This window comes from Lissotriton vulgaris, chromosome 4_1 (assembly GCF_964263255.1).
Source record: "Lissotriton vulgaris chromosome 4_1, aLisVul1.2, whole genome shotgun sequence".
Classification (NCBI taxonomy): Eukaryota; Metazoa; Chordata; class Amphibia; order Caudata; family Salamandridae; genus Lissotriton; species Lissotriton vulgaris.
Genome location: NC_141691.1, coordinates 667,111,867 through 667,136,392, shown reverse-complemented (window position 1 = coordinate 667,136,392; position 24,526 = coordinate 667,111,867). Strand labels below are relative to the sequence as shown.

The window sequence follows — 24,526 nt, the reverse complement described above, 5'->3', positions numbered from 1 at the left end:
AAGTAACCAATTTAAAAGTGTTTCTCAATGACAATTGCTTGTCCCTACTTCTCATGCTCCATATTTAATGGGATAGTAGATGGCAATCAGATCAATGGCATGTTAAAGTCTTGCTCCAATTCATTAGCATGTTACCCTCAAGTATGCAAGCAGAGGAGATGATTTCTTTAATCCAACCCAGCCCGAAGGATCAACAGGAGCACTGTAGAGAATTGATGTCATCAGCTCGGTCCTGTTTGCCACGTTGGTTTGATTTTCTAAGGGCTACAATAAAAGGAACATTTGATGGTTAGAACATTGGTAGTGATGCATTCATTATCTGAAACTGTCTCACCAAAACACCTAATTTCTAAATGTTTAATTCTAGTACATTTTGTGTTTAATGTTGACCATTCAAACACTAAAAGTGTAGTCTATTATCAATATTGTCTCAGCTTTAGGTTCCTGAACTCTTTCTGGAGCAATTGTTTGTATCATATTTTGGTCCAAAAAGAGGGCCGTGCAGAGTTAGAGCCTAGAGCACAAACCTAGCACAACCACCTAGCCTCCATCTTCTCAATATCTACGTGGTATTCAGAATGGACCTTCAGCCCACCTAGGTAACCACACTCATGTCTCCCTGCACCACTGGCTTCGCATTAAACTCATTTGTACCCTTCCCTTTTAGTGTCTTTTGGTGGTCCCTTCATACATCTTCACTCCCCTTCCCACTCCTTCATCAGATGGCATCCCCTTAAACCGAACCCTGAATCTTCTCCCTCTGCACCACTCCTTTGGGTGACTTTATCTCCTCACGTGACTTCTTCTACACCAGCTAGATGTAAAATACTTTCACAGTTCTTGCTTTCCTAGCCTTCAGCCTCAGACTGTCTGTCAGAAATCAGATATTGGATGACACTCTACTCCCTTGTGTTAAATTGCACTCAAATCTAAGAATTACAATTGTACTTGCATTTGTATCTTCTTCACCACAACTTTGGTGAGATCTTCATTTGCAATATATTTTAGAGTGTGCCATAGCCAGGCCCTAAATAATCAACATAAATATATATGAACCGGTACCTCCACATAAACACAGTTGATGCTTTAACAAACTCCTTATTCCAATACTTATCCTTCCCTTAGATATCTAAAAGCTGGCATGCAAATCATCTTTAACCTCCCCTGACACAGAACCACAACCAACACAAGACTGGTGGACTATAAGACAAACACCAAGTCCTTTTCAAACAACTAACCATTTTATTTTCAGCTATTCGCAATACTTTACCAGAATACTTGATGTAAAGGTGCAACCATTTCTTCCCTGTTCCAACACATTGCTCTGTTGATCCTAATCTCGTTATTACGGCCTAGTTACCACAGGGAGCGCACAATTCTGTTTTTTTTATTCAATTAGGACATTTCCAAGGGAACATTCTGTCCACAAACCTACCAGCTTCTAAGCCTCTAACCTCATGTATTCCAGCCTTAAAAGCGAATTGTCTGTAGAATGAGTACCAATGTCACTGATGGCACTACCACCCTTGTATCAGTTTGCTCCCCTCACATCCCTAGAAAACTATGTAACTCGAAGGGCATGGTAGCAGATGCATCGTATGTTATATTATGTACCACCCAAAATTACTTTGATTTTATTCACTCCACATTTACTCTATAAGCTTAAATGTTGGCATCTTACAATGAATATGAAATCAAATGCCCTGGACAAGAGTGATGCTGTTATGTTAACAACTGCTTTGGCCACCTGTCTCATGCACACACTCACTGACCCACTCAGACACTCATGCACCCACTCACAAATCCATTCAGAAACTGATACACACACTCATTTACCCACTCAGACACTCACACACACACACACTCTCAGACCCAATCAAAAACTCATGCATCCACTCACAGACCCAATCAGACACTCATTCAAGCACTTACAGACCAACTCAGAGACTCATGCAACCACTCACAGACACTTACACATCCACTCAGAGACTCATTCACACACTCACTGATCCACTCAGACACTCAAGTACCTGTCACAGACCCATCCAGACACTATCACACTCACTCACAGTCCCACTCAGAGACTCATGCACACACTCAATGATCTACTCAGATGACACACACCAACTCAGATGCTATCACATCAACTCAGAGACCCACACATACAATCATGCAACCACTTAAAGACTGCATTAGACACTCACACCCACTCACAGTCCCACTCAGAGACTCATGCACCCACTCACAGACCAAATCAGACACAAATGCACTTCACACAGATACACTCAGACACTTTCACATCCACTCACAGACCCAATGTGATACTCACACCCACTCACAGTCCCACTCAAAGACTCATGTGCATACTCACTGACCCACTCAGACACTCAATGACTCACTCAGACACATACACACAGACTCACTGACCCACTCAGTCACTCACTCACCCACTTACAGAACTACTCATGCACTCACACACCCACTCGGAGACACACTCAGACACTCATGCAACCACTCACAGACCTAATCAGAAACTCATGCACTCACACACAGAGGCTCTCCTAAACTCACACACACACTCACAGAAATATTCAGACACTCATGCACACACTCACAGACCAATTCAGAAACACATGCACCCTCTCACAGATGCACTCAGAGGCTCACAAACACACTCATAGACCCACTCAGAGTCTAACACATTAAATCAGAGGCCCAGTTAAAGAGTCATACACCTCCTTATGCACTCAGTCAGACACTTACACACCCATATAGAGACCTACTCCCACTCTTACACCCACTCACACACTCACTCAGAGAATCACACACTCACTTACAGACCTATTTAAATACTCACATGCCCACTCAGAGACTGATACAACCCCTCACAGATCCTCTCAGACAGTTATGAATCAACTCAGAGACACCCTCAAACACACATAAATCGAGTCACAGACCCACTCAAACACTAATGGACCCACTGAAAGAGCCACTGGGAGACTCATGCACCCACTCACAGGATCACTCAGAGACTTACACATGCACTCATTGAGGCACTCGTACAGTCAGGCACATACTCACAGACTCACTGCAACAGTCATGCACCCAGTCACAGGCTCTGTCACAGACTGATAAACCTGCTCACAGTCCCACTCAGACTCCACTACACCCACTCACAGGCTCATTCAGACAGTCATGCAGCCTGTCAGAAGGCCACTCAGATATTCACACATCCACTGACATATCCTCTCAGCCACTTAGGCACCCACTCACAGACCCACTGAGACACATATGCACCTAGTCCCTCACCCACTCAGAGATGCACACACCCAATCACTCATACACCGAGAGACTTATGTATCCACTTCTAAATCCAAAGAGGCATACATGCGCCCAGTCCCTCAACCAGTCAGAGACACATCAATCGACTAACGGACACTCTCAAGCAATTATTCACACACTCACAGACTAACTGAGACATTCATACACCCACTCACAGACCCAATTAGATACTGACAGATACTCACAGACCCACTCAGAGAGTGACACAGCCATTCACAGACAATTCAGACACTCACACACCCACTCAGAGACCTATACGGCTATTCACACACCCACTCACAGACTCATACAGCCATACCAAACCCAACCACAGACCCATACAGCCACTCACACCCACTGACCTTCTAGTGGACTTGCTACTCCACCTGGTAGCTGCCCCCGTTGCTGCTGGTGCCCCGCTGGTCAGGAGTTTGAGGCCCTCCCCCACCCACAGGCTCCTGCCTGTGCCTCATCCCTAGTGGTAGATCATCACTGCTCAGCTGCTGGGCTGCCCCTATGTCCTTCTTTTTGCTTTTTCTGCTTTCTACCTTTATTTCAGCTTTTTTGCCTGATTCTGCTTCTTGCCTTTATTCACCTTTTTTCCTTTTGCCTTTTTTCTCTTTTTCCATGGTCCTCACCTCTGTGATCGCCGGCAGCCCCAACCGCCTCCAGTGACCCTTTCTGCATTTCCTCCATCCCAGCTCTCCAGCCCCCACAGCACTACTTAATAGCAGGGGCAAGCCTGTCTCTGCCCATCTGCACCTGGACAGAGCCCAGTGCCATTGACCCTACTTCTCCGACCCTCCAATGATACGTCGCCTGCACCCTTCTTGCCCTCAACACAGGATGTCATGCCAACTGCTATCTCGAGGCTTCAAAAGACACCCAAGTACCTTCATACATGCCAACACTCCAGCTCCTCTTGTTGCTCAGCCGACCAACAGCGCATCCAACCGGCTCAACTGTATCCTCCTCAACATGCGCTCCCTCCACAAACATGCCACAGAAATCTGGGACCACATTGACTCCATCATGCCAGACATCGCCTTCCTCACGGAAACCTTAACCAACCCCAGCTCAAGACCCGACATTGCCACTGCCACCCCGACGGATACAAAATCACCCACAAGGACCCCACTGACTGACCAAGAGGAGCATTCTCAGTGTCCACAAGGACAACCTCCACCTGACCACCCACTCAGATGACTCTACAACAACCATAGAACACCTTCAGTTCCAAATCAACCCCAACACCACCCTCTGCAGAACCGTCTTCTACAGGCTCCCTGGTCCCCGTCTGCCTTCCACCAACACTATCATCGTCGTCATTTCACCCCAGGCCCTCAATTCAACCAACTACATCCTAATCTATGACATGGACAACTCCCATGACCAGAACACCGCTTCCCATCTGGAAAACCTCACCAACATAGAACTGAAGCAGCTAGTCACCATGCAAATCCACGCAGCGGGGAAAACCCAATCTTCACTGCCAGCAGGTACATCACCTATGACCACTCCACGAGCTTCACTGGACTGACCACCACTGCAAAATTTCACCTTCAACCCGCCCACCATACACCATCACACCCTCCATCCTGCATCGCAGCTGGAACAAGATCACAGAGGAACATCTACCCACCTTTCTCAGCACCACCTCACTGCCGACCACAGCAGATGCCAAACCTCAGCCTGCAACCTCCACCATAGATCCCCAACTGCACCAACTCCCCTCAAGAAGGCCCCCAGCAAACCACACACCAAGAAAGCAAGTTGGTTCACTCCTGACCTCTGCAACTCCAGAAGCATCTGCAGTTGACTCAAGAAGAGATGGAGGAACAACAAAACCCCAGAAACTAACACAGCCTGCAAAAACACCACCAGCACACACACCACCTCCATCTCAAATACACAAAGAAAATGACCCTTTAAGACAGAGTCTATACCAAAGCACACTATAGTAAAGAACTCTTTGTCATCGTCAAGGAGTTTGCTAGACCCAGCAGGGAGACCACAGAGGTCCCCCTCCCAAGTCCTTTACAACAAACTCAGCATCTACTTCCACCTCAAGATCAGACTGATCTACGACCGATTCGAGTCCCAAGACCCTGCCACTGAGCCCGACACCACTCCACCCAACCACACCAAACCCTAACATATGCTGCCCAACAGGACCCCACTCACACATTCAAGACCATTAACAGCATCCGCTCTGGAGCCCTATCGGACCCCTGCCCGCACCAATATTTTACAGAGCAGCCACCTCCATCGCCCCTGAACTCCAGCATACTATCAACTGCTCCATCGAGGACACCACCTTCCCTAAAGATTGGAAACACCCCGAGATCAATCCCCTGCTGAAAAAGCCATCTCCCGACCAGACAGACATCAAAAACCTCTGACCCATCTCCTTGCTCCCCTTCCCAGCAAAGGTTGCAGAGAAGGCCATCAACGCCCAACTCTGAATTTATTGAAGTAAACCACATCCTGGACATCTCCCAATCCAGCTTCCAAAGCAATCACAGCACAAGACCACATTCCTCGCCGCCACCAACGACATCCATGCCCTCCGCAAAAGGGATGAAACGGCAGCTCTAATCCTGCTGGACCTCTCGCCCACCTTCATTACAGTCTCACACCGCACCCTAATCATGAGACTCCATGACGTTGGTATCCGTGGCAAGACCCTGGATTGGATCCACTCCTTCCTCTCTGGTCAAACTCAACGAGTCAGACTACCCCGTTTCACTCCGAACCTACACATATCAGCTGCGGAGTGCCCCAGGGCTCCTCCCTGAGCCCCACATTCTTCAATGTCTGAATTGCTCCCCTTGCTGCCATCGTAAGAAACCATGGACTTAACATCGTCTCCTACGCTGATGACACCCAGCTGATCTTATCGCTCACCAACGAACCCTTGCTCACCAGAATCAACTTTCACAAAGAGATGAAGGTTGTTGCTTCCTGGATGAAGGACAGCTGCCTCAAATTCAACTCAGACAAGACTGAAGTACTCATCTTGGGACCCACCCTCTGTGCCTGGGCTGACTCCTGGTGGGTTACTGCACTGGGAAACCCACCCACCTCCACAGACCACGCATGCAACCTCTGAATCATACTGGAGTCCTCGCTCACAATGAACTGCCAGATCAACGCCGTATCCTCCTCATGCTTCCACACACTACACTTGCTTCAAAAGACTTTCAGATGGATACCCACTGAAGCAAGAAAGACGGTCACCCACACACTCATCACCGGTAGGCTCGACTATGGCAACACACTCTACGCCAAAATCACCCAGAAACTCCTCAGGAGACTACACAGCATTCAAAACGCCACAGCCAGATTGGCCCTTCACACCCCACCACAGCCACATAACCAAACACCTTCATGAATTTCACTGGCTCCCAGTTGACAAAAGAATCACCTTCAAGCTCCTCCCTTATGCCTACAAAGCCCTCCACAACACTGGACAAGCATATCTGAACCACAGCCTCGCATTTCAAGTTCCGACTGACACCTACGTTCCGCCGAACTGGACCTTGCCTCCCTCTCTCGGATCCACAAGTGAAGAACTGGAGGAAGATCATTCTCCTACCTCGTCACTAAGACCTGGAACACCCAGCTCCTTCATTTCAGGCAATCCCTGTCGCTGACCCAATTCAGGAAGGATCTCAGGAACTGACTCTTTGACTAAACCCAGATGGATCAGCAGCCCCCCTAAAGTCTTTGAGACCCTCACGGGTGAGAAGCTACGCTAAAAAAACTATGATTGATTGAACTCACAAATCCATTCACACAGTGTCTCACACACCTATAAAACTACTTACAAAGTTACTCATATAGACATTCACACAATAGGGGCTTGGATTGATGCGGGGAACATATTGACTCACTTTCAGGTGGGTTTCAGGGAAAGGTTGGGCACGATGGACCAGGTCTTCAGACTCTTTGCGGTTTACTGGAAAACTGTGTCCATCGAGAAAGGAAGTTTATACTTGGCCTTCATTGACCTGAAAACCGCCTTCGACTTGGTTCCTCGGGCAAGACTATGGCAGGTTCTAAATGACATGGGCTTCCCTTCCCACACCACCTCCTTGATTTTGTCAAAAAGCTCCATGAGGAGAATTTTGCTAAAATCAGATGGGGGAGCCAGGGACAGTTGACTTGCAGGGTTCCTGTGAATAGGGGGGTCCCCAAGGGCTGTGTAATGGCACCGACCCTGTTCTCTCTCTTTTTAAATGGGTTGGTAGCTCATTTGAGGGAGAGCCCGGCCGATGCCCCGGTCCTGGCGGGCGAGAGAACACCTACCCTTCTTTTCGCAGATGATACCCTGCTGATGGCGAAAACCCCTATGGGGTTACAGAAATTGCTGGATAGTTTTAAACTGTTTTGTGACTCCCGGGGTTTGCTTATTAATACCTCTAAAACTAAGCTGATGGTATTGACAACAGCCAGAAAACCAAGAAGGATTAATATTACACTAGATGGATCTCCATTAGAGGTAGTGGAGGCGTTTGATTATCTAGGCATCAGGCATCATAACAGAATGAAGTGGGACTCTCATGTGACCAAAATGCTTCTAAATCTTAAAAGAGCATCTGGGGCTATATTGAGAAACCAACAAATCTCAATCAGCAAACCTATAGCCCCTGCTGTTGCGGTATACGAAGGGAAAGCATTGGCTTCCGCTATGTATGGTTCAGAAATATGGGGGTTTCAAAACACCACGGAACTGACCAAAGCAGAAAATAGGTTCATGAGAGATTTGGTGTCCCTTCCCCTTTCAACACCCTTAAAACCCCTCTTTCATGATTTAGAAAAACATTCAATAAGGGACATAGCTCGCCTCCGTCCATTACTATTTTGGGTGAGCCTAAGGTGGACACCCGAATTGGCGAACTATGCTTTAGTATTGGACGAACTAATCAAATTGAACACCTAAGAAAATCAAGTGGTTGAACAATATAAGGTAGCTGCTCATAGACCTGGGTCTGGAAGATGCTTGGATGGCCCAAACACCCCCCCCAAAGGCATTATGAAGCAAATATATTGGGAGTGGGTTCAGACAGAGGACTTACGTAGCACCAAGTGGGGTCTCTAACAAATACATTTCTAGAGCATAAGCCCACCAGGAACCTGGAACCTTTCTTGGACTTCATACAAGTACCAAAAGATAGAACTCTCTTTTTAAAAATGAGATACGGGACTCTCCCATTAAACGATTTTACATAGAGATGGAAGAGGCCCAGGGTAGAGCTAGCCACCTGTCTGGGCTGTTCTTGCCCTAGGGAGTCCCTACCACATTTTTTGTTTGCATGTAATGCATATAGGGATGTTAGAAGAAAATGGCTAACACAAGTCTGCAAAGAACTCGGAGTAAGACAATACAAGACAGCCCTACGTATCCTTACATCCGACACATCGTCCCTTTCCATGATCTGTGGGGTTGCAAAGTTCTTGGGTAGGGCTTGGCTAATTCGTACCACTATTTAAAAAAACAATTTTGCCTAGATGATTGTGGTCATGTTGATGAAACTGAATGGTTTATATACACTGATGCACTTTAAATTACCTTGTTCTTTTTATTGTAAATAAGCTTGTTTAAGGGTTTTATCGGTTGTATTTTATTCCATGTAATCCATTGTTGTAATAGATAGGATATGTACCTGCTTTTATGATAAATCTATTGAATAAAGTATTACAACAACAACATTCACACACCTACTCATAGACCCATACAGCTCTCACACATCCAGTCACTGGCCCATACCACCACTCACACACCCACTCACAGACCCATACAGCTACTCATACACCTATTAAACTACTCACATAACCACTCACTGACCCATAGAGCCACTCACATACCATTAAGACACTTACACGCCCATACCTAATCACACAACCAGTGACTCATTCATACAGCCACTCACTCACCAATACAGCCAACAGATACCTATTCACCAATACAATCCCTGACTCATCCATTTACTTTTCCACAAAACCACGTACCCACAAACATACCCAGTCATTCACCCATAGAGCCATTCACACAGCCACTCAGAGACCCATATAGCCACTCATACACAGACTCATCACCCATAGAGGCACTCACACAGCAACTTAGTCACCAATACAGCCACTCACACACACATATACACCCATACAGCTACTCACACAGCCACTCACTCACCGTTCCAGCCATTCATACACCTACTCACTCACCAACACAGTCACTCACACAGACACTCACTCACCCATACAGCTACTCACAAACCTACTCATGCACCCATACAGCCATTCACCCACCTATAAAACAACTCAGACACCAACTCCTACACTGATACAGTCACAGAGCCACTCAGATGACATATATTAGAAACAGTATCACTCATTAGTAGCACAATAAGAATAATAATTTAACTTATGCAGTTTCTTAGGATATATCATTAAGTCTCAGAAACGTTTTTGAAATACTACACTCACTGGATGATGTCATCAGTGATTACATTTGAGATGTCAATAGTGATGTCTCTGACCATGTCATGAGTGATGTAATATGTGAGGTCATAAGCAGTGCATTGCTGGGGTATAGGTTATATTTAGCTCAGGTAACTTTAACTGCTGAATTTCTATGGCTGTGTGCCAGTGGAATCTAAGCCTAAATATAACGTCCCTATCAACCTTGTTTTTTTCCAGTCTATATCTCTATCTCTCTCTCTCTCTCTCTCTGTCTCTCTCTCTCTCTCTCTCTCTCTCTCTCTCTCTCTCTCTCTCTCTCTCTCTCTCTCTCTCTCTCTCTCTCTCTCTCTATATATGGACTGAATTTCTGTCCCGAAAGTTCATTTAATTACACTCATACCAGAGCGGATGTGTTCAAGTTTATCCGTAAATTAAAACTTAAAAAGTTTTTTTCTTCAAAGACTGTGTCCAAGCACAAGGAAAGTAATGCCCAAAGGATTACGGACACAGTAACAACCGTCGCAGCCCCAGCAGCACGAGATGCAAGGCTTCTGCTCACCCTGTGTGATCTAGGGGAGGCTGTTGAATCAACATCATACGATGGAGTTGTTCCGAATACTCAGAGTGAACTGATGAATGTGGATATATGCCAAAAAGGAGCTGGAGAAAGTCCTTTTAAGCCGGTAAGCAAGTTTATGCCTGTCATGCCAAAAGACGCGGTAGACATATATCATGAGTGTGTCATCGAAGATCTGAAAAAGTTAAACCGCACTGTGCAGGCACAAACACATAAGAACAATGCCAGGATCATTCAATACAATACACTAATGAAAAAATTAAGTCAAAATCAGGAAGTGGCCATAAACAAATCTGACAAAGGGGGTAATATTGTCTTGTGGAAAAAGGATGAATACACGGCGGAAGCCATGAGACAGCTTAATGACCCCTTATGTTATGAAAGATCTAATGGGATGGCATATAAAAAAGCCAAAGATAATTTGAAGAAAATGCTTATCTCATTCAAAAGAAATAATTTGATTTCACAAACTGAATTTGACTATCTTCACATTGAACATCCTGTGATACCAATTTTGTATTTGATCCCTAAAATACACAAGCAGAAAATTCCTACACCTGGCCGCCCTATCATAGCAGCCATCAATAGCGTTGGAGAGAATATCTCACGATATATTGATTATTTTCTGCAGGACATTGTGAAAGACTTACCCAGCTATCTGAAAGATACAGGGGACTTTTTAAACAAATTGAATTCTATCCAATGGCAAGACAATTGGTGTTTATTAACATTAGACATCGAGTCATTGTACACTTCAATAGATCACTCCAAAGGTTTGGATGCCATCAAACACTATCTTGGTTTGCGATCATGTGAATATTATGCACACAACAAGATGTTATGCGAATTGGTTCATTGGTGCCTACACAATAACTACTTCATGTTTGCTAAAAATGTATGGAGACAGGTCCGGGGTGTTGCGATGGGATCGTGCTTTTCCCCCAGCTACGCGTGTTTACACGTGGGCTGGTGGGAGGAGCGCGGTCTCATCGCAACACCTGGATTTCTAAATGTCAAATACTGGAAACGGTTTATTGATGATGTGTTCTGCATTTGGGAGGGAGATGAGGAGAGTGCTCGCTCCTTTGTTGGTGCACTTAATGAAAACAATGACAATCTTTTCTTTACGGCCAACATTAGCAAGGTTCAAGCAGATTTCCTTGACGTCCATGTAACCATTGACAGGAATACTATTATCACATCATTATATCGTAAACCTACGGCTGGCAATAGTATACTGCACGCCAGTAGCAAACACCCACAGCACGTAATTGCAAATATTCCATACGGCGAGTTGCTGCGTGTAAAAAGAATTAGCAGCACTCCAGAAATATTTGAGCAGGAGGCTCAAAATACCATCAACAGACTTAGAGCGAGAGGCTATAAAGAAAATACTCTGAATAGTGCCCTTAGACGTTGCCGAGACAAACCTAGGGAAGCACTTTTTACATCTGAAAGTGAAGACTTAGAGTCTGACAACTCTGCCCCTCGCCTAATTCTAACATTCAGCAAACAGGAGAGACAAATAAGGTCCATTGTTAGGAAGCACTGGCCCATCCTCCAGACAGACAGTCTTTTGAGTAATATGCTCCCCAGTGCCCCGACTATAACCTATAAAAGGGCGCCCAGTATGCATAACTGTCTAGTTAAGAATAGCCCTGAGCTGGGCAGTGGCAGTGCCTGGCTCAAACAGAAAGGTTTCTTTAAATGTTCCTCTTGCAGGGCGTGCAAATTCGGTGTTAACACCTCGCACTATCTTACTCCGTTCAGTTCCATCAGGAAAGCTATTCAGGGTTATTACAACTGTCATAGTGAGTTCGCAATATATGTCCTGACGTGCACATGTGGCCTTCGTTATGTGGGCAGTACCAAGCTGCAAGTGCACGTCAGGATCTTGCAGCACTTACGAGCGATAGTCAACAGTGACAGTACTTACCCGGTGGCACGCCACTTCAAGTCCACACATAACAATGACTTGTCTAATCTATCTTACTATGTCATTGATGTGGTAGCGCCCCTCGCCAGAGGTGGCGACAGAGAAAGATTGCTGAGGAAAAAAGAAACCGAGTATATAATACTACTAGACAGCAAATACCCGAACGGGTTAAACACCACTGAGGATTTACATCATTTGTTGTGAGTGTGCATTTTACCATCATGTACCTGTTTATCTGTTTATATATTCTTTCCTCAAGAACTTGAGGGTATTCACATGTGGTCTTTCATTTTCTTCTCAAGGTCCTGCTGAACTCTGAATTGGCACTTGTTAAGAAAATCCTTACTGCGCTGATGTGCACCCAGCAGAATTTCATTTAAGACTCTATAATTATATGGTTCTTGATTTGAAAAGCTCCCTGTAAATAATTATCTCCCTGTACAAACTTTACTGTAAATAATGTTGATTGTTGAGTGATTATAATCAACTAGGATTCTTTTTCTTCTTTTGTTTTTCACTATAAATAATTCCTTTTGGTAGGAATCACTGTAGGTAGTGGTTTATGAGTTAAGGCACTTGTAATGTACATTACCCTAGTCATGATTAAATTCATTCTCTTATGGATCATTGATTCTAGGAAAGGTCCTGATTGTTAATGCAGTGATCTATGGAGTTTTCATTTGTAAATATGTATATAGGATTGTAAATAGACAGATGATGTGTATATATATACATATTTTGATATTTGTACAAAATAATATATATAGATAGTATATATATATATATATTTTTTTTTTTACATGTAAATACTTCATTGAACCCAAATTAGATTAACTTGTTTTCTCCATCTATCAGATCCAGGACCTCATATTACTTATGTACATTATGTTGTATATCAAAGTTCTTGCATTCATGCAGCTATTTTGTTTTAGTGCCCTACTCACTATTTTTATATTTTGTTAGTGGTGTGCACGTAGATAAAAACTACAAGAGTGTGTTTTTTATGTTTATACACCATGTGACTCACAGAAGAGGTGGAGCATCACGTTAAAAAAATGTGTATAAATTTGTTGCTGACCAGGTGCGCGGTGTGTGACCAAGAGCACAAGTTGCTCGAAACGCGTAACCTGTGAGGTTTTAATAAATCTCCTTCACTGCAGCCTTTGGGTCCGTGTCTTCTTTTCCACAGCGGGAGTGTGCTGTTAGAAGATTTTGTTCATATATATATATATATCTATATCTGCAATACCTCGCAACAAAACACCGCTTAAGCGCGGAATCACGGGCGTGGACCAACTTGTTGTGCCAGCATTACTTTATTTTCCTGTACAAGTCAAGACGCGTTTCGGCCGTCCAAGCGGCCTTGATCACCTATAAATAGATATATATATCAGCTATTGGAAGTATGACAGAGCATATAGGCCAATATATAGACTACTTTTTACAAGACTTAGTTAAAGAAATGCCATCATACCTGAAAGACACTGGGGACTTTCTATCCCGGATCAATAATTTTAATTGGACAGAGGAAATGCTGTTGTTGACTCTAGACATAGAGTCGTTATACACAAGCATCAACCATGAACAAGGTTTGAAAGGTGTTGAATACTTTCTTAAAACTCGTCCTGCTGAGTACGTGCTACACAACAAAATGATAATGTCACTAATCAAATGGTGTCTTGACAATAATTATTTTGTTTTTGGTAAGGACTACTACAGACAAAAAAGAGGAGTAGCTATGGGGGCCTGCTTTTCCCCGAGCTATGCGTGTTTACACGTGGGGTTCTGGGAGAAGCAGGTCCTCATGGGCCAGTTTCAATATGAAATGGAAAACAGGATTTGTTTATGGCTTCGTTTTATAGACAATGTTTTTGTTATTTGGAAAGGAGACAGTCTGAGTGCCATGGAATTTGTAGATAAAATCAATGTAAATAACTACAATTTATTTTTTACTTCGCACCTGAGCACCTCTAAAATTGAGTTTCTTGATGTGCAAGTATTGGTGATTGATAACAAATTGGTAACAACTGCCTACAGAAAGTCAACAGCAGGGAACGCAATCCTTCATGCGTCTAGCGCACATCCTAAGCATCTGATAGCCAGTATACCCTATGGTGAGGTATTACGACTAAAGCGAATTTGCAGTTCCCCTGAAGAGTATGAAAAGTGCAGAGATGAAAGCCTAACAAGACTTCGTGCTAGAGGATACACACAGGAAATGCTCAACACAGCTGTCAGCAGAGCTAATAACAAAACACGAGAAGAACTATTGCCCATACAGAGAGAATCTGAGGGGGGCACAGAGTCAGAAAAAGACAAAGATACGCCGAGGCTGATAACAACATTCAGCAAACAAGAGCGTAAAATTAGAGCCATACTAAATAGAAATTGGCCCATTGTGTTGACTGACAGCATCCTGAAAGAAGACCTCCCTAATAAACCACAGGTGACTTTCAGGAGATGTAAAAATATGGCTGTCCAGCTAACACAACCATCAGGAACCAGGGTATCTGCTCCAACTTGGATGCCAGTAAAACAAGGTTTTTTCAAATGCTCCACATGTCGAGCGTGTACCATTGGTGTTAATACCAGTAAATACAGTACTCCCTTTAGCAAAAAAGAGTTGAAAATAAAGGGGAACTTTGACTGCCGCACAGAATTCGCTGTGTATATTCTCACGTGCACCTGCGGCCTAAGGTATGTGGGGAGCACTATAAAACCGGTGCACGTGAGAATACTACAACATATTAGAGCAATCATCAACAGCGACCCCACCTACCCAGTAGCTAGGCACTTTAAAGTGACACACGACAAAAACATCAAGTGTCTGTCCTATTACGTCATTGACGCAGTGCCTATTCCGAAAAGAGGTGGGGATAGAGAAAGCATGCTAAGGCAGCTGGAGACTAAATATATTCTTAATCTTAATAGTAAGTCTCCTAATGGATTGAACACCACTGAAGATATGCACACGTTTCTGTAGTAGATCTGGAATGACATCTAAACTAAAACTGTATTGGTAATTATTTGAACAATTTTTATATGTCAATTAGTAACCTCTCATTTCTCATCTTTTAACCACTACACGTATTTTTTCATGTTCGCACAGCACTATGCACTTTTTGTTGACTCAATGGATTTTAGAACATATGAGCTTTTTAGGGGGGGTGGTGTTGGATTTCCAGGCTTGGATTTTTCAATGCCATGTAACCCAATTCTTAGCCCATATGGAATCAAGTAAGACAGTTTGCATTGTATATATGGGCTCTGTTTAAATTCAAATTTGTTGGTTGTGTATTAATCAAGTTAACTAATTTATCTAGTTGCAGTATTTGCACAAATATACAATTTGCACTAAAAAGCGTAATTTTGCACACAGAGGTTTCAGGCATTTATGCCGATATGTTTTAGCTCCATACTTTTTATTCCATATTTATAATCATGTGAAATCTTAATTATGAGTTGTTTACATAACCTTTGCGTCATATTGCACAAAATATTCCCAGGCATTTATGCTGGAAATCTCACTATAGTTTTTCGCTTAATCTATAATGCTGCTAACAATATAGTGAAACTTAGAATTAAATGAACAAATAGATGGTTTTTAGTTATTTATTGCATTTATGCAGCAAAAGATATACATATCCAACATTAACGGTTAAAGCCTATTTACAATGCATAAGCTGGTCACTACTGATGTATAAGGACATGATGTCAACAAAAGTATCTCTTCACTGTTTAATGTCACATGACCACTATGCTTGAAAAAAATGTGTATTTAAAGATGTAACTAACTGCAGTGTCGCTATGTGATCAAGGTTACCAGTTAACCGAAACGCGTCATGCCTGAAATACCATTTCGTGAGAGCAAATAAATCTTCCCACTTGAAATTCATTTGCCGCTTTGGGGTCCTCCTTTCTGTTTGGTGTGAAACGCCGTGGTGAACAGAGATTGCAAGGATATCAAATACGGAGGTTTTTGGCTGCCTCTGTTTGTTGGACCCCTCCCTGAAAGTTGGTTTCCGCCCTCAGCCAAGACTCTGCGCGAATCCCATGGGAAAATGTTGGCTGGTTGAACCCCCTGCTAGCGAGCTGCAGCAACGCATCGAGCCGAGTATCGAGGACGCGGAAGCTAGAGTCGGAGGACCCGCGGAAGCTGTTCTCGTATGCCCGGTGAGTGGAGCTGATAAGCGTAGAGCTATTTGCAGGACGGGGCAAGAAGCGGCGATTAATGAGGAAAGGAAAACGGAAGTTTTGCTCGCGAACGTAAGCCGAAGTGCAAAAATCAAATACAAATTGCCGGCTTAATTAGCAGCTTGCAGCTGCAGTAAAGGCTAAACAATGCTGAGTGACGCAGTGAGAGAAAGAGAGGCGAACGCGGACGCGTTCTTTGACAATGTCGGCAAAGCAAGTACTGCAGGCAGAAACACGAGTAAACCGAGTGAGGAGAATGATGGAAACATCAATACTTTATTGAAGAATCTGGAGAAAAAAATGAGGGCTGAGATAACCAAGTGGTGGGAGCATAAATCCCTCACCAAATATGCTGAGGCAGGAAGGGTCCCACGTGGTCTAAGAATACTCCTGGCCCCAAGCTTTGAGAAGCCAAATCCGGCAATGCTGCGTGAATGGGGAGAATTGAATCTACAGGCATCAATGAATTTAATTCATCTTCTAATTAAATACGCAGATATAGACCGCCTGGCTTTAATAACAGAAATTGAAAAAATAGAAACAGAACTCAATAAATCTGACAAACAGGACTGGATAACGTCAAAAAGAATTGAAATAAAAGAACGTCTAAAAAAGCATGAGGATAAAATCATAGCAAGAAAGGTACACAAATTCGCAAGAGACCTAGAGGACTATCAAAGAGGGAGAATATACACTTTCTCCAAAAAATACGACAATTTACGCAAGGGGAAAGAAAAGGGAAGCATAAAACCTAACACGTTACAAACGGGCGCTTCCAATGTAACGGAAAATGCAACTGAAGATGAGGTTACAACCGGCTCTGAATCACTATCTAGTGGCTCCAGTGAGGATGGGAGTGAAAATAACAGCAGAGACACAGATAGTATGGTCTTCAGTTTAGAATAAGAAGTCGATTTTTTGGTGGAAGCGAGGTTAAAAACCCTGAGACCTCGCAACGACAGAAATCAGGTCGGCAAAGACGCAACACAATCAGGCGCTCAAGCAGGAGGAAACGCAAGCGGGAAGCCCAAAAAGAAGAAAAACTATTGGCGCAAAAAGAATTAACTGACAGACAAACCGTTATAAACCTCACAACCATGTCTCTAACGAAAGCTGAAGAGCAGTTGTTAGCATTGGGCTTGAATTATTGTCCGAATACAGATTTCAATTATGCAACCACTCGGATAGACATTTTCAAATTCATAAGGAAATTGAAATTAAAGAAATTTTTTGCCATGAAAAGTGTTTGGGAGGACAAAAAAACAAAAACACAAACTATGGCTGGGTCAAATTTGCTAGCCTCTGAAGTACCAACATTATGGGCATTGCATGAGTTAAACAATGAAGAGGAAAATAACTCTCAAATATCGACTCAAGGACAACTAAGAGAACTGGATTTGCTCCAAAAGGGTGCGGGAGAAAGCCCCTTCAAGCCCAAATCAACATTCGTCCCCCTCATGCCAAAGGACGCAATTGACGTTTTTCATGACCGCATCACCGAGGAAATCAAAAAACTTCACTGTCAAACCAATCGTGACAGACATGGTCCAAACCAGCATCAAGTTGAATATAACAACTTAATAGAAAAAATCAGACAAGACCCAAGTGTCATAATAAAGAAATCAGATAAGGGAGGAAACATTGTGCTATGGAGCAAAGTAGAATATGATGCTGAAGCTAAGCGGCAACTGGAAAATGTTGACTGTTACGAGAAAACGACGCTAAAAGCATATAACAAGGCAAAGGAAAGTATTAAAAAAGAACTACAAAAATGGAAATCAGGTGGTTTAATAACAAATGAGGAATTCAAATTCTTATACAAATGCCCATCCTGTGATGCCCTTTCTATATTTGCTACCTAAATTGCACAAATAAAAAGTCCCCATACCTGGCAGGCCTATAATATCAGCTATTGGAAGTATGACAGAGCATATAGGCCAATATATAGACTACTTTTTACAAGACTTAGTTAAAGAAATGCCATCATACCTGAAAGACACTGGGGACTTTCTATCCCGGATCAATAATTTTAATTGGACAGAGGAAATGCTGTTGTTGACTCTAGACATAGAGTCGTTATACACAAGCATCAACCATGAACAAGGTTTGAAAGGTGTTGAATACTTTCTTAAAACTCGTCCTGCTGAGTACGTGCTACACAACAAAATGATAATGTCACTAATCAAATGGTGTCTTGACAATAATTATTTTGTTTTTGGTAAGGACTACTACAGACAAAAAAGAGGAGTAGCTATGGGGGCCTGCTTTTCCCCGAGCTATGCGTGTTTACACGTGGGGTTCTGGGAGAAGCAGGTCCTCATGGGCCAGTTTCAATATGAAATGGAAAACAGGATTTGTTTATGGCTTCGTTTTATAGACGATGTTTTTGTTATTTGGAAAGGAGACAGTTTGAGTGCCATGGAATTTGTAGATAAAATCAATGTAAATAACTACAATTTATTTTTTACTTCGCACCTGAGCACCTCTAAAATTGAATTTCTTGATGTGCAAGTATTGGTGATTGATAAGAAATTGGTAACAACTGCCTACAGAAAGTCAACAGCAGGGAACGCAATCCTTCATGCGTCTAGCGCACATCCTAAGCATCTGATAGCCAGTATACCCTATGGTGAGGTATTACGACTAAAGCGAATTTGCAGTTCCCCTGAAGAGTATGAAAAGTGCAGAGATGAAAGCTTAACAAGACTTCGTGCTAGAGGATACACGCAGGAAATGCTCAACACAGCTGTCAGCAGAGCTAATAACAAAACACGAGAAGAACTATTGCCCATACAGAGAGAATCTGAGGGGGGCACAGAGTCAGAAAAAGACAAAGATACGCCGAGGCTGATAACAACATTCAGCAAACAAGAGCGTAAAATTAGAGCCATACTAAATAGAAATTGGCCCATTGTGTTGACTGACAGCATCCTGAAAGAAGACCTCCCTAATAAACCACAGGTGACTTTCAGGAGATGTAAAAATATGGCTGTCCAGCTAACACAACCATCAGGAACCAGGGTATCTGCTCCAACTTGGATGCCAGTAAAACAAGGTTTTTTCAAATGCTCCACATGTCGAGCGTGTACCATTGGTGTTAATACCAGTAAATACAGTACTCCCTTTAGCAAAAAAGAGTTGAAAATAAAGGGGAACTTTGACTGCCGCACAGAATTCGCTGTGTATATTCTCACGTGCTCCTGCGGCCTAAGGTATGTGGGGAGCACTATAAAACCGGTGCACGTGAGAATACTACAACATATTAGAGCAATCATCAACAGCGACCCCACCTACCCAGTAGCTAGGCACTTTAAAGTGACACACGAAAAAAACATCAAGTGTCTGTCCTATTACGTCATTGACGCAGTGCCTATTCCGAAAAGAGGTGGGGATAGAGAAAGCATGCTAAGGCAGCTGGAGACTAAATATATTCTTAATCTTAATAGTAAGTCTCCTAATGGATTGAACACCACTGAAGATATGCACACGTTTCTGTAGTAGATCTGGAATGACATCTAAACTAAAACTGTATTGGTAATTATTTGAACAATTTTTATATGTCAATTAGTAACCTCTCATTTCTCATCTTTTAACCACTACACGTATTTTTTCATGTTCGCACAGCACTATGCACTTTTTGTTGACTCAATGGATTTTAGAACATATGAGCTTTTTAGGGGGGGTGGTGTTGGATTTCCAGGCTTGGATTTTTCAATGCCATGTAACCCAATTCTTAGCCCATATGGAATCAAGTAAGACAGTTTGCATTGTATATATGGGCTCTGTTTAAATTCAAATTTGTTGGTTGTGTATTAATCAAGTTAACTAATTTATCTAGTTGCAGTATTTGCACAAATATACAATTTGCACTAAAAAGCGTAATTTTGCACACAGAGGTTTCAGGCATTTATGCCGATATGTTTTAGCTCCATACTTTTTATTCCATATTTATAATCATGTGAAATCTTAATTATGAGTTGTTTACATAACCTTTGCCTCATATTGCACAAAATATTCCCAGGCATTTATGCTGGAAATCTCACTATAGTTTTTCGCTTAATCTATAATGCTGCTAACAATATAGTGAAACTTAGAATTAAATGAACAAATAGATGGTTTTTAGTTATTTATTGCATTTATGCAGCAAAAGATATACATATCCAACATTAACGGTTAAAGCCTATTGACAATGCATAAGCTGGTCACTACTGATGTATAAGGACATGATGTCAACAAAAGTATCTCTTCACTGTTTAATGTCACATGACCACTATGCTTGAAAAAAATGTGTATTTAAAGATGTAACTAACTGCAGTGTCGCTATGTGATCAAGGTTACCAGTTAACCGAAACGCGTCATGCCTGAAATACCATGAGAGCAAATAAATCTTCCCACTTGAAATTCATTTGCCGCTTTGGGGTCCTCCTTTCTGTTTGGTGTGAAACGCCGTGGTGAACAGAGATTGCAAGGATATATATATATATATATATATATATATATATATATATATATATATATATATATATTCCATCACAAACGCCGCTTGCCTGCTGAACTGCTTGGGGCGGGTGCATCCTTCGTGCAAGCGGCAATGCACGTGTAAATATAGCTCCCAAAGGTGTCCCACTTCAAAAGACACTCTGGACACACTGGGGATTGTGTGAACAACTTTTAATTGCAACCAGCATGACGCGTTTCGTCTTGCGACTTCCTCAGACGCTGAATGCAAAGTTCAAAAGCTTCTTGCTGTCAAGAGTTTTTAAAAGTCAGCCTGGCTCCTCCTGTTCTGGCACAAGCGAAGAGGGACTCTTTCCATAGTCCTCCCCCTTCTGATTCACCTGGTTTTGGCTGCCATCTTGGAGTGTGTTTTGCGTTTGTCAAATGTGCAACTTCGATGTTCGTGGCTATGTCTTCCATTGTTTTGGGTAGGAAACACACTGTTCAATGTGATGGTACGATTTCGCCAGAAGATGTTTGTGGAGCTTGTTGGTCCGCTGTGTCCCCTTAGGATGCACCCGCCCCAAGCAGTTCAGCAGGCAAGCGGCGTTTGTGATGGAATCTGTGGATACTACCTGCTAGAACCGCCACTGAAAGCGAACCCCGTTATCTGAAATTGCGACTTACGTAAGGTAGTACGGATGACTTACATCGTCTACCCAGACACGGGTTTCCAAAGCAGCGGCCGGCGGAAGGGGACACAGCGGACCAACAAGCTCCACAAACATCTTCTGGCGAAATCGTACCATCACATTGAACAGTGTGTTTCCTACCCAAAACAATGGAAGACTTAACCAGTGGAACATAGCCACGAACATCGAAGTTGCACATTTGACAAACGCAAAACACACTCCAAGATGGCAGCCAAAACCAGGTGAATCAGAAGGGGGAGGACTATGGAAAGAGTCCCTCTTCGCTTGTGCCAGAACAGGAGGAGCCAGGCTGACTTTTAAAAACTCTTGACAGCAAGAAGCTTTTGAACTTTGCATTCAGCGTCTGAGGAAGTCGCAAGACGAAACGCGTCATGCTGGTTGCAATTAAAAGTTGTTCACACAATCCCCAGTGTGTCCAGAGTGTCTTTTGAAGTGGGACACCTTTGGGAGCTATATTTACACGTGCATTGCCGCTTGCACGAAGGATGCACCCGCCCCAAGCAGTTCAGCAGGCAAGCGGCGTTTGTGATGGAATCTGTGGATACTACCTGCTAGAACCGCCACTGAAAGCGAACCCCGTTATCTGAAATTGCGACTTACGTAAGGTAGTACGGATGACTTACATCGTCTACCCAGACACGGGTTTCCAAAGCAGCGGCCGGCGGAAGGGGACACAGCGGACCAACAAGCTCCACAAACATCTTCTGGCGAAATCGTACCATCACATTGAACAGTGTGTTTCCTACCCAAAACAATGGAAGACTTAACCAGTGGAACATAGCCACGAACATCGAAGTTGCACATTTGACAAACGCAAAACACACTCCAAGATGGCAGCCAAAACCAGGTGAATCAGAAGGGGGAGGACTATGGAAAGAGTCCCTCTTCGCTTGTGCCAGAACAGGAGGAGCCAGGCTGACTTTTAAAAACTCTTGACAGCAAGAAGCTTTTGAACTTTGCATTCAGCGTCTGAGGAAGTCGCAAGACGAAACGCGTCATGCTGGTTGCAATTAAAAGTTGTTCACACAATCCCCAGTGTGTCCAGAGTGTCTTTTGAAGTGGGACACCTTTGGGAGCTATATATATATATATATATATATATATATATATATATATATCTCTGTAACCTATATATATATAGGTTACAGAGACGTTCCTCTCTCTCTCTCTCTCTCTCTCTCTCTCTCTCTCTCTCTCTCTCTCTCTCTCTCTCTATATATATATATATATATATATATATATGATAGTTTATCTGGGATGCACGCCCATCTCCTGATTCATTCACACCCCTGGCGCTGATGAAGGCAACAGAATACGCCGAAATGCATTCGCCGAAAGTGGGTGATGCGGGACTACTTCTTACCTGTGTGAAGGAATAAAGATGTTTCCACTTGTTCCCCTGCTGTGGCCTCTACACTTTGTCCTTGGAGAAGGTAGTTTTTTTCTGGATTTACTACAGCGGGGGTTCCAGTATCGCGCATAGAGGTTCCCCTTTCGTTAAGCAGGCTCTGGTCTACTGGCTTCTACTTCGGTTGGACTTTTTGGATACGGGTTACCGGAATTGTCAGAGCCCACCTGCTAGCCCGGGAAGAGATGGGGCGGTGCTGAGGCCATTTGGCTTCATCTCGGGCGGGGTATGATTTTCATCCTTGCCCCCGCCTAATGGATCCCCGTGGTATGCAGGGTGAAGTGGTTGGGGACTGGAGGAGACAGCGCATTCCGGGAGCATCGGATTTGGAGGGTTCCCTATCCACGCAGTTCCAGGAGCGACCTGCTACGGATGCATGCGATAGGTATTCACCTTTCGAAGGCGGAATAATGCACGACCAATCAGGAGAGGGCAAGGTACTTTATCTGGGATGCACGCCCATCTCCTGATTCATTCACACCCCTGGCGCTGATGAAGGCAACAGAATACGCCGAAATGCATTCGCCGAAAGTGGGTGATGCAGGAATACTTCTTACCTGTGTGAAGGAATAAAGATGTTTCCACTTGTTCCCCTGCTGTGGCCTCTACACTTTGTCCTTGGAGAAGGTGTTTTTTTCTATATATATAGATATGTACACATACGGATAGATAGATAGATAGATAGATAGATAGATAGATAGATAGATAGATAGATAGATAGATAGATAGATAGATAGATCGAGAGAGAGAGAGAGAAAGAGAGAGAGAGAGACAGAGGAGCGTCCCTGTAATCTTTGTTTTTTTTCAATATATATCTCCATATATATCTATATCTTTAATCTTGCCACATCCATCCTTCTCTTAACCGATGTGGACTCGCAGATGGTCATGGCAATTGTAGTACACCATAGAAAGCGTTCTGGCTTGGACTGTCCGTTTTGCAGTCACTGGCGAATCCACATTGGTTAAGAGAAGGACGGATATGGCGAGATTAATGATAAGTAAGTGTGCCCTGTTTACCGCTTCCAGCACGCTCTGTTTACGTAACTTGGAATTCCTCTAAATAAAGTGTATACATTTTTCCAGGGAAACAATGTTGCGGAACTACATGTCCTGATACCAAAGACTCTGGTCCTCTGTAAGGTATAATTTGCTTTTGTATGCACTCGGCGATAAAATAATTCCCATGCAATCTGAATTATTGAGAATAGCACTGTGGTGTTTGTTGATTCATTTTTAGACATACAAGAAAAGCCCATAGCGGCACCAGGGACGAGGCACTTTGTATTTTTCAGAATCCGAAGTGGAGTCGATCCACGATTTATTTAAAACATAAGTGGGTCTCAAGCGCCTGTTAACATCAGGTAAATTGACGAGGTTGGTGCTAATAAAGGAGTTGGAGTCTGAAATAGGTACAACTCTTCTGATACTTGTTTTTTGCATCATCTTTTAGAAAACGCTGACATCCATTAAAA

At 43.2% G+C, this 24,526-nt stretch overlaps 1 protein-coding gene across 1 annotated transcript in view; it reads right to left on the bottom strand.

Annotated features, from left to right (window-relative positions):
• PIEZO2 (piezo type mechanosensitive ion channel component 2) overlaps window positions 1-24,526 on the bottom strand; it is a 1,150,823-nt gene that overhangs the window by 312,007 nt on the left and 814,290 nt on the right. Inside the window, exon 21 of the mRNA XM_086964934.1 lies at window positions 136-264. Within this exon, the coding sequence (XP_086821060.1) occupies window positions 136-264 (129 nt within the window). The remainder of the gene's footprint in view (window positions 1-135; window positions 265-24,526) is intronic.